The sequence below is a fragment of the Sebastes umbrosus genome, chromosome 3 (assembly GCF_015220745.1).
Source record: "Sebastes umbrosus isolate fSebUmb1 chromosome 3, fSebUmb1.pri, whole genome shotgun sequence".
Lineage (NCBI taxonomy): Eukaryota > Metazoa > Chordata > Actinopteri > Perciformes > Sebastidae > Sebastes > Sebastes umbrosus.
This window is the reverse complement of record NC_051271.1, coordinates 31510208-31530385: the sequence shown is the minus strand read 5'-3', so window position 1 is coordinate 31530385 and position 20178 is coordinate 31510208. Positions and strand designations below refer to the sequence as shown.

Below are 20178 nucleotides of genomic sequence, written 5' to 3'. Positions count from 1 at the left end.
ATAGACGTCTGTAAGTCAGAGGGTAATTTTTTTTTAGGTAAATCAACTTCCCAGTACGAACACTTAAACAGGCCTCATTTAAATCGGAAAGATTTAGTAATATAGGAAACGCAGTGGAGTATAAGTGAAAGTTGACAGAAGTGTAAAAACTCAAGTAAAGTACAGATACTCCCAAAAAAAAACTTAAGTACTGTCACAAAGTATTATTACTTTGTTACATTGTGTTGCTGCCTTTAAGAATGATTTCCCGTAGTTTCTGGTGCATCAGTCACAACCACTGCATTTATTAATTATGCAAAAAAGGAAAGAGGTGAAATCTTGAAAATCATGATGACTCATGCCTAAACAGGAAAACTGCACCAGTAAAGAGGAACAAGTAGACCTTCACCAACACCAACAGACTGACTGGAAGACAGGATATTTGATTAACAGCGATGACAAACCGCATACCTCAAACCGGTAAGCCTTTTTCTCTTATTCTGTCTACACTTTGTGTCTGCGAGTCAATTTAACACCCGGCCCTGCGACTGGCTTATCACATGACGCCGTCTGATTGTGCTGATGCGGTGAACTGCGCCCATCTGGCACTTGATAGGAGATAAAAAAGAAGTGCTTGTGTTTGTTTGAAAGTGGAGCAGCGACTGATGTGACTCCTGGCCTCCTGAGGTGTTTCATGTACAGGAACAGTGTTGATTCTGTCTCATCATCTGATTTTCCCTCCCCGACACACTCTGCTCCCGGGGGATATCACGAGGAACACACACACACTGTCACACACACAGTGGGAATACACACACATAGAAGAAGAAATGTGTGTTCAGGTTCTTATCTTTGAGAGCATCTGATTGTGTGCTTTTTTTGCTATGTGAATGAGTTTTTTATATCTGTCTGTGTGTGGGTGTGTGTGTGTGTGGGCGGGGGGCGAGGGGGGTCAGAGTGCTTGCAGGCCGCTCTTTTCTCACTGCTGTGTTTAGTGGAATACTGTCCTGTGCTGCTCTCCACCATAGTGTCAAAACCCCCTCACTCTAAATGACACACACACACGCTCATACACAATGACTGACCGATTAGAATACACAAATATTTTGGATACCATGACCCCATTCCATATACTACTATATACTAGCACTTCATACACATTTAGTCCAACACATATTTAGTATTTTTACAGCACAATTAGACATATATGAACTACTTTGCACTGGAGATCACATCAACACATCAGTCTTTAAAATAATACTCCTTAATAATACATTTCTACAGTTGAACTGATCCAATGGATCAACAGGTTTCCCTTTAACTCAACAAAGACCCTGATGATTGGCCTGTACTGGTCACATGATCTGTCATTCCAGAGATATAGGGCCTCGCGACTAAAGTTTCAGAGAATTTTGATTCATTTTGACCCAAATAAATATGCACTGGATGATTAGCATGAATTGACATTTTTTTTCCCACATGAACAACAGACATAGAGACATTAAACAGTTGGAGGATGTTTCTTCATATGAAGCTTCACAATCTGCAGCAGCAACATTTTGATTAAGGATTTCAAGCTGACAAGATCATCCATTTGTATTATTTCTCCATGTTAATATCATCTCCTCCAGCAATGTTGGTTGCGATTGTGTGACACAGTCTGCGTGCTATATATGTGACAGAAGGAAGGGAGTCATCAGATATAAGGAGAGAACACACACACACACACACACACACACACACACACACACACACACACACAGCTCGTTTACTCACTGGATCAGCGGGCGTTTGAGAATCGACGCTCAAAGTTTGCTGCTCCATGAAGGAAGAGACAAGTAATCCTCAGCGCTGCATGTGAGAGCTTCCTTCAGTACACATTGTCATCAGCTGTTGAATGCGTGCGTGTGCGTGTGTGTGTGTGTGTGTGCGCGCAGAGAGACGAAGCGGCAAAGCTTGATGGCTTTCAAATGTCCAAACGGCTACAGAATGTCGCTAGATTCCCCTTCCCTCTCGCTCTCTCTCTGTCATCCCCACTCCTCCTCCTCCGCCTCCTCCTCCTCCTCCTCCCTCTCTATCTATCTTCTCCCTCACCCTGCCTCTCTGCTCTCCCCCTCCTCTTTTCTCTGCTTTTTTCCACCCACCCTTGTATCATTTCTATTCCACCCACACTGCTGTGGGCTGAGAGACACCCCGCATACACAGACGATTGCGGAGGCACGGCTGCAGAGGGAGACCCCTCGCCATTAAGGAACACACACCCAGCCACACATAAAACGAAGTTGAATGTGTTACCCTCAGTGCTCTTCTGTCATCTGCTTAGTATGCTCCATGGAGCACGCAGAGTAAACTGACATTCATGATGGGTGGAGAGGGGAGAGGGGACGGGGGGGCAAAAGAGGTAACACATGGGATGCAATGATTTATCCTGAAGGACTGAGAGACGACAGGAAGACAGAGAAAGATATGCAGAGAAAACAGGGAGATCATCCCGCTGACAGAGAGGACTGATATCTGTAGCGATGATTAAGCTGATGTGTACAGCTGAACTAAGGAGTAGCTGCATTCCTCAACATGCCTTGACACACAGTGGAGGGACTCACCCTAACACCCCCTCCCACACACACACACACACACACCCCTCCTACCCGTCCTCTGCTCAGCCCTGGGGTGCGGACAGCGGGTGAAGCACCTCCTCACTCACACTCGGCACTGATAAATAACCAAGAGAGCATTAGACAGACAGGAGACGTTCAATGTCAAACCCGCAAGAACACAATGTCTGCTTCGGTATGGCTGATCAGAATGTCACTTTGAAACAGCTTTGGAAAGTGTTTTCTCTCAAAAGATATTCAGGTCAAAGTTCATTCATGTCTCCATTTCACTTATTCCAGTTCTAAATACTGTGACGGTGACTTTAGATCTCATCGAGGTTTTTTGGGAGGTTGACTGATCCTAAACTTGGGATGAAGAGGTGCATGCATCTTAAAAACTGAAGTCAAGTCAAAACATTGCAAGTGATTTTACCTCAGCGCACAGTCAGGTGCATGTCTTAGGGTGAAGCGCACTTAAGCGTGTGATCCGTCCAGAGTTCCCACCAAACAGACTGCATTCGTCTCAGCGGGGAAGAAGCCAACATTACGGCTCCAAAATCAATTTGTTTTTGGAAAAGTCATGCAAGATATGCAAAAACAAGCACACACACACTGCATCTATTTACAACAATGTTATCCAATACAGAAATAATTAACCTATCTGATGGAATGTCTTTCGCAATACTAAGTTTTGTCTTCCGCATCATGTCTCACGAATCCCATGTGATGATAAAATCCTGGACATAAATACCAAAAGTGGGGTTTGATCAGTGGGCTGCCTCCAGGTCTGAAAAGTGAAGCCACTGCAGAAGTGCCTTAAACTTGCATTCTGTCTAATATCCAGCAGGGGGCGACTGCTCTGGATGCAAAAAGAAGTCTGATTGTATAGAAGTCTACTTCTCACCTGATTTATTACCTCAGTAAACATTGTAAACATGAGTTTATGGTCTCAATCGCTAGTTTCAAGTCTTCTTCAATACAGCATGATGTTCATTTAGTAAATTATGTTCCCATTTAGAGACAAATAGACCATAAAGCAGGGTATGATTTAGGGCGTGGCTACCTTGTGATTGACAGGTCGCTACGACAGCGTTGTCCAGTCTGGGAGTTGTCCGTGTTTTTCGTTTTGTAACTTTAACCCTTTCACAGTGCATTTTCAGTTCATAACAGTAAATTATAACCTTTTTAGTCGCCTGAAAAAGTCTTATTCAGCGTTCGGTTGTGCTTAGCTCCACCCTCTCTGTGGCGACAGCTAAAATGCCGAACTAGAGGCTTCAAAGTCCACAAACCAATGGGTGACGTCACGGTGACTATGTCCACTTCTTATATACAGTCTATGGGTTTGATACAATTAACATCTGGAGGATTAAACTTTAAACAAACATGGTTAAAAAACTTGATGTGCAAACCAGAAAATAAAGTGCTAATAGGCTTTTCTTCAGCGTTACTTTAACTCTTATTGTATATATATAATCAGGTGTTGGCATTGACCTGAACTTGAGCACAGATTTTTCACCCAACCCGGCAGTGTGTGCTGCTCAGACCACTTATTACGTGTAGACAGTAGCTACAGTCAACCCATTTTACTTTGTTAGAAAGCAGCTAATTGGATGCCCAGACACAACAGAGAGAGAAGACTGCCTGCACTGTAAAAAGTCTTCGTTGGAATTGTCTCCCCCGCCATCACTTGTGCTCCACTGGAAGGGAAATTTCCTCTTCCTCCACCAATCATTATGTTGCAGCTTGTGGAGGAAACAGCAGTAATCAGCCTGTTGTGTGCATTGTTTGACACCCATATTTGTGCTGCATGATTATCTGTGCCTGTTTTCATTTGTCAGTCTTATTTAGTAAACAGCTTGCACAGGTGGGACCGACACCCTGCTGTTCACATTTCAACTAGGGATGCACCGATACCAGATCAGAAAGCGGGCCGATACTGACTCAAATAACTGGATCGGTTATCGGTGACAATGGGGCCGATCCATTCAATTCAATTCTATGTTTATATACTATATACATTATATACTGGAACTGTATATTTACGTATTTATTTGTTACAATTAGTTTTACAAAGTTAGGAAAGCAATGTTTAAGTCAAGCCTGATGTTGCCTTACACATAAAAGAATGATCCCAGTAACTTACACACAGTGAGGCATACAGCTTTTTAACTAAACACTGGTATCAGCTGATACCCAAAGCTAAGGTATCGCTATCAGTATTGGGACTGAAAAAGTTGGATCATTGCATCCCTAATTTCAACCCTCGAGGATCACTTGAGAAATGTTTGTGTCAGCGTCCTCTGAAATGGTTAAGTTAGCTGCATGTGACGCTGTTTTTTTTTTTTTTTTAATCTTGTGGACGGCAGCATCTAAAATAGTTTTCTGTGGTTTTGAACATTAGCCCTTTCATAGAAAGTTCCGCATGTGTTTTTTTTAAACAGTGTCCCATCGCCTGCATGTGTGCCACTGGAAAATGATATGGCAGAGAAGTTCATCAGACAACTGAAGTCCAGACACACACACAGCCTGACTTCCTTCCCCTCGCTGCTGTCATAAGACATTGTCTGTTTGTTTGTGTGTGTGTGTGAAATGGTTAAGCTCTACAATCAGACCCATCACAAGACAAGCTGCTGCAAGCCTCAAGCTCTGGCAGACATACACACATATACATAGAGTACTGCGCGCGCACACACACACACACACACACACAAACACACAGACACACACACACACACTTCAACTACAGCATGATGTCTGAAAGCTGCTGGAGAAGCTTCAATGGCTCGGCTAACAAGATGGCTGAGAACTCTGTGTGTGTGTGTGTGTGTGTGTGTGTGTGTGTGTCTGTGTGTGTGTATGTGTGTGTGTGCAATCATAGTGCAATCATGCTCATGTGCATTGATTTGTTTGTGTGGGATCGACTTAGGCTTGCAATTTGTTTGTGTATGTGCATGCGTGGCTCTTCATGCATAAGTGTATGTGTGTCTGTCCTGTGTGTGTGTGTGTGTGTTTGTGTGTGTGTGTGTGTGTGTGTGCACGTCTATATACTTTTGTGTCGAGGCCTCACTAACGAGGGGAATGTCAGCTCGTTGCTCATCAGAGCTCATTAGAAGTGCAGGCTAACACTTCGAACCCCATTACCCCCCACCACCATCACCGCACGAACTCACTCACACACTCACACACACCGATCTCTCTCTCCTCCCCCCCTCTCTCAACACAAAGCCCTCTCTGTTTGTGGACATTACCGCATAAGCAGCAAGAGAAAAAGGCCTAACGACCGGAAGAAAAAGGTAGAATAGAGGGGGGGTGGAGGGTTGGTGGATGGTGATGAGGAGAAAAGAAGAGAGAATCGCTGCCATGGGATGGTCTGGCACAGAGAAAGATCTACTCCTGTGTGAAACACACACAATGCACCAGCGCTTCCGATGTCACCACCTGATGATGAATCATTTCTGTACAGTAATTGAAAGAATTGAAAGAAAATGATTATAACTGTATGAAAGATACGTGATACGAGTTAAGTGCCTAGTTAACATTTGGAGTGACGGTACAACTTGGATGGATATTAGCACAGCTGTGTACAAAGTGTAACCCCTTTTAAATAACTTTATGAACAGAAAGTAATCATAGTTTGAGGTGAAGCCAAACAACAATGGGAATTTGTGGGCGGGAAAGCTAATTTGAGGCACCAAGTGATCTGCAAATTGATTTTCCCTTTGAGAAATCTGATTCAGTCAGATTTTTCTCATAGAAACTATATACAGCAGCTTTAACTGTAATTAAAATGGGCCTATTAGCAGGGGTGAAAGTAGATTGAAGTTCTTGCCGGTACTACTAGGCTACCCCAATCTTCATCACTTGATATTATTCTCCTCCCAGCTTCATGCATCCAGTCAAAACACGATTCAATGCCTGTATAGCAAATCAGTTATTTAAATGGTGAAAGTGCTGCAGAATAATTTGTAAATGTTGACAAAACTTTTCAGGTTGTGAGTTGTTGCTCTGACTTAAGGGGGCATTCACGTGAATTTTACCAGTCAGGAACTTGTATTTCCAATTATTCCGACACCACATGGATGCAGCACAAATGCCCTATCTCGCAATGTTATTGAAAGTGAAACAGCTTTGCCCCACGTGTCGTCAAATCGAGCTGTGGATATTTGATACGCCACATAGCTGTACCGGCAGGGATACGTAGCCTACAGCAGTGCACAGATGCCATTTCCATGGTTGCCATGCGTATCGCCTGGCGTTCGCTTGTCTGCATGAGGAGCGCCAGACCCTGCGGATCCAAGCGAGTACACAGGCGGAGTGTTGCTTGTTGTCTGAAAAGACCTTAATGAGTGTAGCCTACAAACAAACAGTCAAACTAAACCGAAACATATCCTCCTTGGCGGATGTAACTAACTGTATGTTGACCTAGCAGTTGTTACTTTCACCCCTGCCTATTAGTTTAAAGAGGGCATATCATGAAGAACTCACTTTTTCAGTGCTTGTGCACATACATTTGGGTATGTGGAGTGTCTACCAAACCACAAAATGTGAAATAAGACAACCTAGTTAGTTTTTTGTGCGCTGCCTGGATCAGAAAACATGTGATTCAACAAGCCAATCAGATTTGGCTCCGCCTCCTATGTCACATGCAGGCTCATTAGAATATACCGCTCACAGCTTGAGAACTACCTTTACAAAGGTGCACCATATTTTTCTCGCAAGCCAATCAGAGCATAGTGGTCTTTTTCTGGAGGGGGGCTTAAAGAGACAGGCGCTAAAACAGAGCGTTTCAGACAGAGGGAGAAAACACGTATATTCAGACAGACAGAATGCAAAACATAATGTGTTTTTGGAACATTAAAGCATGTTAACATGTTCTAGTAGACTGTATTATCTCTACTGTGCTGTCCAATAAAGGAAAAATGCCAAAAATGTATATTAAAAAACAAAATTCACTGTTGAAGCGACAGTGTGGGATGTGCTTATCTGCTCCCAGGGTGCCTCAGTAGCCACTAAACGGCGGAAACATTTAGCTTTCTTCTGATCTCTATCTACCAAAACTACAGTTATGAATTGTGCTCACAGACAGCAGGACTCTGCTTTGGTCTCGCCAACCTTTTCCACACATACAGGCAGGCCATGATGAGAATAACACTCAGCATGTTCCACATTAATTGAATGCACAGTATTATCCTGTAGCCAGTTTAGGTAACTGTTTTTATTACTCACTTTAAGATAAAAAGATGACAAAAATAGCCGCCGCAATTCTGTACAAATTAACCCTTAACACAATTAAGATGAATATAACCTTGTGCAAGGCCTTGTCTCAAGGGCATTTACAGTGGTAACCCTGATAACAGTCTATTGTATCGCTCCTGCCTGAGTACTACAGCAGCCGCTGCAGACTTTCTCTTCATGAAATGTTGTACTAAATAGGCATATTGTTATTGCAAAACTCATGGCTCTCAAATGACTGGATGCCAGGTCATTTCTTGCAGCTAAAATAAGAGCAAAAGCATAATTCCTGCAACAGTGTAGCCATACTGCCCCCAATCAGCAGAAGATTATATATATACAGTACTTCTACACCTGAATGTATCTCTCAAATAGTAACCCCCCTTTAATGTTACGAAATCCCTTGCTATCACAGCTGCCTATCTTAGTCCAAATCCATAAATACCAGCCTGTAAATGTCTATTGACTCTTTCTATACACTGGCTCTGTCCATGACTGTGTGTATGTTGCCATGGTGATGTGAGAAGAGGGCTTGACGTGTCATGTGAGGATGTATGATGTGCATGAACTGCTATTATTAGAGATGGATGGTGAACGTGTGGCTCAAATGTGACAACAACACAATGGCCAGACTGAGCACCGCAATAGCACTCATAACTTTGTTGGCAGGTGTAAGTAGTATATACAGTATGTGTGTGTATATGTGTGTGTGTGTGTGTGTGTGTGTGTGCTAGTATGCATGCATGCATATGCTCCTACCTCCAGGTCATCCAGAGAGCGGGCCAGGCTGTGACGTTTGGAACGTCCAAAGGAGCGTCTGGCTGAGGAGCGCTGGGGGAGAGGAGGGAAGCCCATGGTCAAACCACGGAAGCGACCACCCTGAGGAGAGAAAATATACACAGGTTCAGTTAATATGCAATATGTAGCCTAATAGACTACATATAGGTGGAGAAGTTGTAATGGGAGCTCCCTGGTGTAAATGTGTAGAAGTGAGTCTGAATAAACAGCAAACAATGCCCTGGTGAGTTCCCAATGGAGATAATGGTGGTCTGAGATATCACATGCCTTCCCTCACCCTCTCTCTCCTTATACTTTCTGTCACTCTTCACTGTCACTCTTAGCTGGCAAACAATCTCATGACAATATAGAAATGATTATATGAATTAGTGAGCGTCCCATATATTGGCCAATATTAGCTTATGGCAGATATATCTGTACCGGCGTATACATTTCCCGATAAGTAACAAGAAATTTCTGAAATGACTGTATATAAGAAGTGGATTTAGTCACAGTGACGTCACCCATTTGATTGTGGACTGCCGTTTTGAAGCCTCAAGTTTGGCATTTTGGCCGCCGCCATCTGGTATTTTGCAACCAGAAGTGTGAAAGGCTTAAAGTTCTACGACGAAAACACTGACAACACCCAGACCGGACAACGCCGTGGTAGCGACCTGTCAATCACAAGGTAGCCACGCCCTAAAGCATCCCCTGCTTTATGGTCTATTTGACTCTAAATGGGACTATAATGTACTAAATGAACATCATGCTGTATTGAAAAAGACTTGAAACTAGCGATTGAGACCATAAACTCATGTTTACAATGTTTACTGAGGTAATAAATCAAGAGAGAAGTACGATCACTTTCTCGTAGACTTCTATACAGTCAGACTTCTTTTTGCAACCAGAGGACTTCTGGCCATTAGAAAGAATGCAAGTTTAAGGCACTTCCGCACTGGCTTCACTTCTCACACCCCGGAGTTACCCACTGGTTTGAGGTCACTGAAAGTGTCTCCATTGCACAGTTTGTCCACCAGACCATCAGTACTATGGTTTATTGTCAGACTGTAAAATGTCCATTTCAGTAGATATCCTGGTCACAGTTCTTAATAATAAATGAGGAACCTTTAACAAAACATGTTTATGTTATGTGTTTGTGTCAAAAACAGAAAAGGAATAGCAAGCGATATATTATCAAATATCGATATTGGTATCAACCTCAAACATCCCATAACCTTCGGAGACCCACAATAGACCAATGTTTTTCTTTTTTAGGGGGATACAGGGGGTCTTTAGGGGGAGATAGCAGGTCAGCAGTAGATGTCACATAGAAGGGATGTACATCATCTGAAAGCTGGGTACCTTAAGATTAATTTGAGATGCAGCTCAGCACCGTGTGTCAAGTTGTTCTAAGTGTCATTCCCGTGCTCTATTATGTCTCATAAATTGTTGCAGTATTTTTACCAGCATAGGTAAAAATTATCAAAAATCCCTTTAAAATACCACATTAAGACACCAAGACTTTGAGGAACACCATAGAAAAAAGCCATGATATGATTTGGTATCAAAAACTTTTGACATTTTGAGATTTCTGCAAGAATTGCATTTTTCAGCGATTGGATGGCGAGCACCTCTGTTGTTTAAACTGCTCAGAAACCCCCTTATTGTGAATCTACCTAGGAAAGCCATCCATCCTCTGAATGCTCTATGTCTCTAGTTTGTGGTTTTTGTATTATACAGGGAGGTCAAATTTTTAAAAAATGGTCTCACTACAATGAAATGGCTTCTATGGGGACTAACATCATCACACATGAATACAATAGGGCTCGTTGGATCCACAACAGTCTCAGCCTTACAGTGATACCCAATTTATGTAATTCCAAGACTGTTTAGGGACCCCGGTACGCAGAAATATTCAAATACACCATTTTTAGAACGGGTGAAAATAATACATTCATACTGCATTCAAAAAACTGAATGTATTTGGCCAAAACTGCCTGTGATTATAATAAAGGAAGCATGTCTGTAAAGGGGAGACTTGTGGGTACCCATAGAACCCATTTCTATTCACATATCTTGAAGTCAGAGGTCAAGGGATCCCTTTGAAAATGATCATGCCAGTTTTTCCTCACCAAAATGTAGTCTAAATTTGGAGCATTATTTAGTCTCCTTCCCGACAAGCTAGCATAACATGGTTGTTACCAATGGATACTTTAGTTTTATAGTTTCGTATGATATATGTACCTTCACTCTAGCTTAAAACTGCACCTGCTACAGCCTCTGAAAGACAGTAAAAAACGGTTGGGATCGTCCACGATCCCGCAGGTCTCAAGGGTTATGAAAACTTAAAAAAAAAAAATACACAGTATATTTGCAAACAATAAATAGTTTAGTAACAGACCACTCATCTAATCTAACATACCCATATTCAATTAAATGTTTTATTACAAGTGCATGGAGGCTTTAGTGTTTACACTGTGGATGGACTGTGTGAAATATCTCTATGACAGTCAGTAGCCAAAATCTTTGTTTATTTGTTAATAGCTCTTCTGTGTCTTAATGGGATGTAATGTCAATTTATCCATACAGAATTTATATCAAAACTTTTTTTATAATTTTGCATAGTATTTGCACATGTGTGTGTTTGATGGGACAGGTGTTATAGAATATTGAATGTCTGAGTGTCAATTAAATGAAGACACAACATGACATGTAGACAGTTTTACATGGAAGCTTACATGAAGAGATTAGTGCAGCTTTGCCTGAAGCTTCCCTCTCTTACTGTACACACACGTGTCTATTCAAGATGGGTTTCTTTTTTCCACTTAAATGTTAAATTCCTCATGTTATGCGCCGGCATGTACAGTCCTGCGATTCTGGCCTGCAGTACCAGATAGTACTTTAGACAACTCCAGCACAGAGACACACACACACACACTGACACACAAACGGGATGGACATGATGACAACAGAGCTGTATCTGACGAGGTAGTGTCATTTAATAATAATAATATATACAAAGAATATTCAAGATGGGACAGAGATTTCGTAAAGGACTACTGCAGTGGAAACCCACTAACTGGAATAAAGTTGACCAGCTGTTACATGATGCCATAAACCGCTGCCTAAATTGAGCACATGAGAAAATTAGTCCCTGGGTCATCAAGATTTATTGTCCAAAGCCATTTGACAATGATGTAACCACACTGAGTAGTGCTGTAAACCAAAGAGGAGAAGTCTTGCGTTGCCGTCACAAGTCTACAATTAGCCTTTTAACAACTGTCCTCCTTCTGGAAATATCCTGCTTCTTTCTCCCCTCTCACAAATGGCATTTAGCGAATCTCCTTATACCGTAGGAGAGAGCGTATATCAGCGGATCACCGGCTGACTAATGAGTAATTAATCCATGCTGACAGGCTCCAGAGGCCAAACTGTGACACATGTTGAATCAGACTGGCTGATTAGGAGCAGGTCTTGTCAGCGTTTCATCAGGAGATGACCAGTGGCGTTGCCTGGATACTGAGGCAATCCTGCATCTATGTGTGTGTGTGTGTGTGTGTGTGTGTGTGTGTCAGAGATTTGAACACTCGATTACATATGTGGGCACAAATATGCTCCTATGACCTCTGTTTAACCTGCTAGTCAGTATAAATTACAAGTCTTATTTGTAATGGCAACGAAGCAGAAAGTAAACAAAAGTTTGGGGGGTTTTTTATAAGAGAAGCTGAGATCTGGATTAAAAAGGAAACGATAAAGTGCCGATCTGACTCAGTGGTTGTTTTGGGTGTGGCTGCACAAGAGCTTCGACAGAGAAACATCTGAGAGACTACATTTTAGTGGAAAACCCGCAGCTCTTATCTGTGAGGATGATCTTGTCCCCCGGTCTCCCTCTCTCTCTCTCTCACACACACACACACACACACACACACACACACACACAAACTGATGCGTCGATGTCACAGAAAAGAGGCATCCTTCCTGTTTACAACAACACAGCTGTCAACACACACCAACACTTATTCCTTGTAAAAACAATAACTGCACCAGTATAACGGGCTGAATTGTACCAAAGCCTTACAGGCACAGTCAACATAATTAAATGGTTATTTCTTTGATTCTACAATAGATAAAAATAATCACGTGTCACTTTTCAAGAGTCGGGATTCAACTGCCTGTGTGTGTCTGTATTTACTATATTCTAAGACTTTAATTCCACAATGAGTCACTCAAATGTCAGTTTTCTATCATGGTAGTAGATGAGAAACATGTACGGACAGATGAACTTCAGATACCAAGGGACTTCCAGAATGGATGTATAGCTGGTTTAATGAAAATCTTATTTAGTTTCCCATGGACACTCATGCGAGTGCAGGAGGCTTATAGAGGTTTAGATAGTGAAACAGTGCCACCATGTGGCAACATACTGTATTAACTACATACTGTAATAGGTAAAGTATAACAAGTCAGTTCTGATATGTATGCATAATAAAGTATTGCTTATGAAAGACAGAAGAACGGTAACACTATATAATAACCCCTCATTCATAAATGGTTAATTGATAATTAATAAAACTTAGTTAACAGTAATTTTACTGTTAAAAAACAATGAAATGATAATTAATAATGTTTACTGATTATTAGTAATGCTATAATTTCTGTTACTTTATCATAGATTTGTGTAATATGAAATAATTTGTTTAGAAATGCAATATTGTATCATAGCTGATAAAAGACGATAACATCCTCAGTTTATTGTTGCACACATTAAAACATTTTATATACTTTATCAAGTATTTGTTAGTGATAACAAATGATTTGTAAATCTTTAAGAAATTGTTTGTAAAACATTTATAAACATTACATAGATAGATGGACCAGAAACCAATTATTAACCATTGACAAAATATTAACTATTCATCTAAATAATGTTTATAGATGCTTTACAAAGTATTTATTTAACCATTTAACAAGGTATTATAATCACCAGTTGCAACTTTATAATAGTCATCCAGATAATGTTTATAGATGGTTTACAAACCAGTTATTAACCATTAACAAAGTGTTACAAATATCTATCTAATGTTTATAGGTGTTTACAAATAATTTCTAAATAATTTGGTAATCATTAGCCAATACTATTAGTATTTAAAATGGTATAATGTGTGCAACAATAAAACATTAAAATAACATAAATTATAGCATTACTTATAATTAGTAAACATTATTAATTATCATTTCATTGTTTTTTTAGCAGTAAAATCATTTTACTATCAATTTACCATTTATAAATGATGGTGTGTTACCAGAAGAACTACTACATCGATACAGCAAAGCAGAATCAGCCTTATATTTGGACTACTGGTAATCATGGCTTACCATGACAGCCGCAGCCTCCATAGTTCTGTGTCTCCAGTCAGAGGACATTGTTCAGACGGGTTAACATCCACCTTCCTGTCACTGTCAGCCTCTACCCCGGCCCCGGCCTTGTAAACACTTCCTCTGATTGTCCCCTGGGGGTCCCTGGGACCCCATCCACCACTAGTTGTACCGGGGGGGGGCACCGGCCTCCTTCACTATCAAGGAAAGTCTTTCCTTGGTTCTGATATGTAAATGTAGACAATGCAGCTATTCTCTAAATACTTGTTAAGATTCAGCCGGGCTGCAGAGAGAAGGAATCCAGTCAGGCTGGATATATCTTTCACTCTTTGTCTCTATCTCTTCCTCTCTATTGTCTGGAAACAATAAACAGCCGCTCAGTAATGTACTGTATCTCAATGCAAAAGGAAATTTCGTCTCAGAAAGTAATGCAGCCAATTTATTCAACAGTAGATTCATCTTGATTGATATAGTTGGACAGTTTTCATCTACTGTTTGTCACATTATTAATGTGACCATGTGGTTTGGATCTCTTTAACCTCTTCCACGCCTTGACTTTACTTTTTTCAGAGGCTGTAGTGGGCTCAGTTTTAGAGCTAGCGAAGCTGAAGCTTGAAACTAGAAAAACCGAAAGAATCCATTGGTACCGACCGTGTCATGCTAGCATGTCAGGAAGAACACTAAATAACACTACTGAGTTATGTTTAATTTTGGCAAAAACTGGCATGGTCATTATCAAAAGGGGTCCCTTGACCTCTGTCCTCAAGATATGTGAATGAAAATAGGTTCTCTGGGTACCCAGGAATCTCCCCTTTACAGACATGCCCACTTTATGATAATCACATATGGCAGTTTGGGACAAAAATCATGAAGTATTTTGCATGCAGTCCAAATGTGTTATTTTCACCTATTCTAAAGTGGTGTATGTGAATATTTCTGCATACTGGGGTCTCTAAACAGTCTTGAAATTACATACATTTGAAATGTGACCTCACTGTGTAAGATGACCTGTTGTGACCTCTAGGATAATCACAGCCTCATGAAACTTTACAACCACAAACTAGAGACTTAGAGCATTCAGAGGATGGATGGCTTTCCTAGCTAGATTGACAATAAGGGGGTTTCTTGCAGAAATCTCAAAAATGTCAAAATCATTTGATACCAAATCACAGCATGACTTTTTCTATGGTGTTCCTCAAGGTCTTGATGTGTTAATGTGGTATTTTGGAGGGATTATTGATCATTTTTTATCAATTCTCGAGTGGTAAAAAAATGGTTAAATTTAGCACTAAATCTGTGTAACAAATGGTATCAACACAAAAATTGCTGCAACAACTTATGAGACATAACAGAGTATGGGGATGACCATCATATACTTCTATCATAATGTTCTAAGCCCTTATACACTTTCACAATTTAATAATCATTTTTTTGCTGATTTATGACTAGAACAATTTGACACACTGCAGTGCTGAGCTGCATCTCAAATAGTCTTCAGGTTCCCAGCTTTTAGATGATGTACACCACTTCTATGTGACATCTACTGCTGACCTGCTATCTGCCCCTAAAGACCCCCTAAAAAAAGGAGAAAAATGAGTCTATGAAAAAGAGTGGTGGAGTGGAAAAGGTTAATTTTCATAATATGTAAGCAAACAAATGCTTGATCTAAATCAAACAAACACTATACTTCATTAAAACTAGTCGGATGCCTGCTCTGCTGTTGAGTCTCATTACGGTGGGAAACAGGTGGTTTTCAGGTGAAGGCAGATGTCTGGCTAGTGCATAATACATGATCTGATACTGGAGCAGTGGGGATAAATAACTTATCAATCCACTTGTACGTCTGGGGACTGAGCCAAGTAGGGTGCTCGCATTATTCAATATAGTACAGGGATGTTTGGTGGGGTGAACAAGGTTCATAGCAACTTTCAAAACCACTGAAAGGCTTTACATCTGAGCGAGAGAAACAAGGGCCGAAAGAGTTAAACGCTAGGCCTTTAAGAGGAGAGGGTGACAATGCGATGGAGGGCAGTGGGATGAACACAGATGGATTTATAGCCTCAATAAACTGTAGTCTTGGACACACTCTAGTCAGAGGAAATTTCCACAGCAGGGGCGTGTGATGGGGGATGCTACCTGCTGCCCGGGCTTCTCATCTCATGGTCAGTTTTAACACAACTCTTCCAAAAGCCCACAGCCCACCAACTGGCACAGCATAACACATTACTGAATGCAGTATTGTAGAAAGGCTGACCATGTATTGAACTGAACATTTTGAATAAAAAAAGCATTACAAGTTAGACTACGTTAATATCTTTATCAAAACCATACCTTTTTCTCTCCTTCCTTTGCATTCCCTCGTTTCTTCTCTTTTTCCCCTCTCTCTGCTCCGGCTCTCTCCCTGTCTCCAGCACCAAATAGCTTCTTAGCCCACTCATCTTTCTGAACAGCCAGCCGGTGGGTGTGGGACTGGGGATGTGGTGGAGGAGGAGGAGGAGGAGGAGGAGGAGGATGGTTCCCTCCAGGTGGCGGCAGGTGGTCTCCGGGGGCCAGCGGGGCCCGGTAGCGGTCGGCAGGGATCTTACTCATGGGTGGGGGCAGGGTGCTGCAGTTAGCTGACGACCATCCGTCGGTGGATTCGGCGTAGGACTCCTGATCGCTGCTCAGGCCCTGGAGGTGGCTGTGGTGGTGCTGCTGACGCCAGTCTCTCAGCACATGGACTGGCAGCCACCGCTGCGGCTCCACCCCTGCTCCTGCTCCTGCTCCTCCGCCCCCTCTCTTTTCTCCTCCCCCCACGGCTCCTCCCCGCTTCCCCTGCGAGTAGTGGTGTGGGTTGACCCCTCGAGGGTGCCTGATGGGGACATCGGGGTGAGCCATGGGGAGAGGGTGAGGGAGGTCAGCCAGGTGTGGCTCGTGACGGTAGTGGCCGTTTCTCAGAGCTGGCGGAGGAAGAGGAGGTGGGTGAGGGGCCGCGGCTCCTAGGGTGGGGCTCCAGGCCTGCTGGGATGAAGGCGGGCTGTCCCAGTGGCGCGGCCCAGAGACGTGGTTGTGGTTAGGAGGACCTCCGAGGTCTACCAAAAGCACTCTGTTGCTCTTCTCTTCTGGTAAGAAGTTGCCGATCCCGCTGTCACTGTTGCTGCTGGTGCTGTGGTTCTGCTGGGCGTCGTTGTCTGGATCGTGGAAGGCCCGGGCCCGGACCCCCTCAATGTTGTCCCCCATGTCCCGGTAGAGGACAGAGACAAACTGGAGGAGAGGCTGAGAGCTGGGCGGGAATTCCAGGCAGCCTCCTGTGTCTGGGTCGGGGGTGCACTCAAAGCCAAACCTCATCGCTACACCTAAATGGACCTGAGGAGACAACAGTTACCGTGAGGGTGTCAGTCGATGGGTGGACATTTTCCGCATTATATGTCACTTTTTTCTCAATGATGAAATTGCATAGAAAAATGTTTGAATTATTACTAGCTGTTTCTAATTACATACAATGTAGCGATTACTATTTGTCTGGCGGATCAGCATCACTGACACTAGATTAAATTAACTTTAGGTTTTCTGTAAAACAATCAGGCATTTGCAATAAGGCTTCGGTATAGAAATGTATTTCTTATTTACTTATTCTTTGATCCAATATTTCCTCATTTAATAATAATTTGGATATTTTAGACTGTATTCATGTATATTAGGGCTGTCAATCAATTCAAATATCTTATTGTGCTTAATCGCTCGATTGTCCATAGTTAATCGCAATTAACCGCAAATTAATCACACATTGTTTTATTTGCTCAAATGTACCTTAAAGGGAGATTTGTCAAGTATTTAATACTCTTATCAACATGGGAGTGGACAAATATACTTGCTTTATGCAAGTGCATGTATATATGTATTATTGGAAATCAATCAACAACACAAAACAATGACAAATATTGTCCAGAAACCCTCACAGGTACTGCATTTAGCATACAAAATATGCTCAAATCATAACATGGCAAACTCAAGGCCAACAGGCAACAACAGCTGTCAGTGTGTCAAGTTGCTGACTTGACTATGACTTGCCCCAAACTGCATGTGATTATCATAAAGTGGGCATGTCTGTAAAGGGGAGACTCGTGGGTACCCATAGAACCCATTTTCATTCACATATCTTGAGGTCAGAGGTCAAGGGACCCCTTTGCAAATGGCCATGCCAGTTTTTCCTCGCTAAAATTTAGTGTAAGTTTGGAGTGTTATTTAGTACGACATGGTTGGTACCAATGGATTCCTTAGGTTTTCTTTACTCTGAGCCTGCTACAACCTAGTTGCGTTAATGCGTTATCACGTTCATTTTGACAGCCCTAATTTGTATAAATGTCATGTCATTACCAGCTGGGTGTTAAGACAAAATTTAATATTGCTGGTATTGTATTGTCACCGCTACTAAAGTAAAACACCCTTTTTCTACTATTTCCGCCCTGATGAAGATCTTGTGAGGTCCAAACCGGTCAGCATTTTAAACCAATACTAAGTAAAGGCTTCAATTTTTTTAAACTTAATTTAATTATTACTTTTTCTTGCTTTGCTTATGATTGCCTTAACAACATCTTTTTTCTGTGAACTTTTTTTTCATCTTAAAGAGCACCTTAATGTTACACTTAAATAGGAATAGCCTATGCATATATCTGTGTCAACAACATTTTTCTGTTGGTACTGTTGTGATCAAATGGAGTTATCTCCTTTTAAGTGTGATTTGTAACCCCTTATTGTATCTCTTCACTGTCTCTCTCTCTATTCATACCTGGTGGTGACAGAGGTCTGGGTCCACGATGAACACGTGACAGGAAGTCCTCAAACTGCCATCTTCATCTCGTCCGTTGCTAAAGTGACAGTCGTCGTGGTCGTCGGTGGCCTGCATCGTGACCAGTCCGAAGAATCGACGGTCGTCGGGACAGCAGGCGCTGAAGGCTAGTTTCTCTGCGGGGTAGGTGGCCAAGACCTGACCTCTGTCACTGCACAGACGCACGCTGTCGTGCATGACCTGGTAAGATATAGTTAATGCATGTTAAAATATGATACCAGGGAAAATAATGAGACAACATCACGGACAACAACATGACATACTTTGTAGATATGCTGTGTTTATACTGCTGAAATAAAGTAATCCTGTTAATCAGTTTCCTGTTTATCAGCATGTTAGGTGTCAAATTGCTTCTTTGAGTTTTTAACTAAATCAAAAATATATAGTTAACAAGTTATTATCATCAAATGGTTAACAAAACATTCAATCGCACCTTCATAAGGACCAGTGAGTGGATCTTTTGCTCGGCCCGGAGGCGCCTCATGCTGCATCTGATGGCTTGCAGGCTGTCACTCTCTAAGCTCGCCCCAATGGAGGCCAGCTCAATGGAGCCCAGATAGCCGACAATCATGCCCACGTTAAGGATGCCCTCGCTGGGCTCTAGGCCAAAGTCGGCCCCATCTCCTACATCCAAGTCTTGCTCTTCGTGGTGTTGAAGGTGGAGATGACGGAAGTCTGCGTCCAGGAAGACCGAGTCGTCATTCAGAACTTGGGCCATCTCCTCCTCAGAGAGCAGGTTGGGGTTGCTCTGGGAACGGGACGAGCTCCGATAAGGAGGGAAATCTGGATCGGACAGAGGCCGTGGCTTTGATGATGAGCTGGGCCCAGGTCTCTCCTTGTCTGAGCTGCTGGAGGACTGGCTGGAGTTCTCAAAGATCATGTTAAAAATCCCTCCGGACTGCAGTTCTGCCACGACCTTCTCTGCCCGGTTGATGCCCAGCTGCTTAGAGTCCAGTTTGGGTTTGTACCACCCCCCACGGGCTCCACAGCCTGACCTGCTGTTATTGTTGTTGTTAACACTGTTGTCATAGAAACCATCCAACTCATCATCACTTGAGCATGAGTCCAGGTACGATGCTGCCATTGTGTTGCTGCTATGATGGCGACTTCCAGAGGTGCGTTGGTGGTGGTGGTGGTGGTGCCGCCTGTGGCGCTCCCCCTCAGCGATGACCAGCTTCAAGACACCGGTGCAGCGTCCAATCAGTTTGACCACATCTTCATGCGACGCCTTGGAGACGTTGATGTCATTCACGGAGAGGATGTGGTCTCCTGAACGCAAACCTACATAGTCTGAGGGGCTCCCTTTCAGGATGCAGCTGAGGACACATGGACCTTGGCCTGACAGCGTAAAGCCGTACCCGGTTCTTCCTCTCGCCACCTCCACGGCTCGGA

General features: G+C 42.5%; 1 protein-coding gene across 5 annotated transcripts in view; it reads right to left on the bottom strand.

Annotated features, from left to right (window-relative positions):
* Positions 1-20178, bottom strand: part of rgs12b (regulator of G protein signaling 12b) — a 61926-nt gene that overhangs the window by 38261 nt on the left and 3487 nt on the right. For all 5 annotated transcript variants that reach the window (XM_037765597.1, XM_037765599.1, XM_037765600.1 and 2 more), the window contains exons 2-5: positions 19220-20178; positions 18727-18966; positions 16290-17303; positions 8565-8684 (exon numbers count right to left, since the gene is read on the bottom strand). The exon at positions 19220-20178 is cut by the window's right edge and continues 374 nt beyond it. In XM_037765597.1, the coding sequence (XP_037621525.1) occupies positions 8565-8684; positions 16290-17303; positions 18727-18966; positions 19220-20178 (2333 nt within the window). The remainder of the gene's footprint in view (positions 1-8564; positions 8685-16289; positions 17304-18726; positions 18967-19219) is intronic.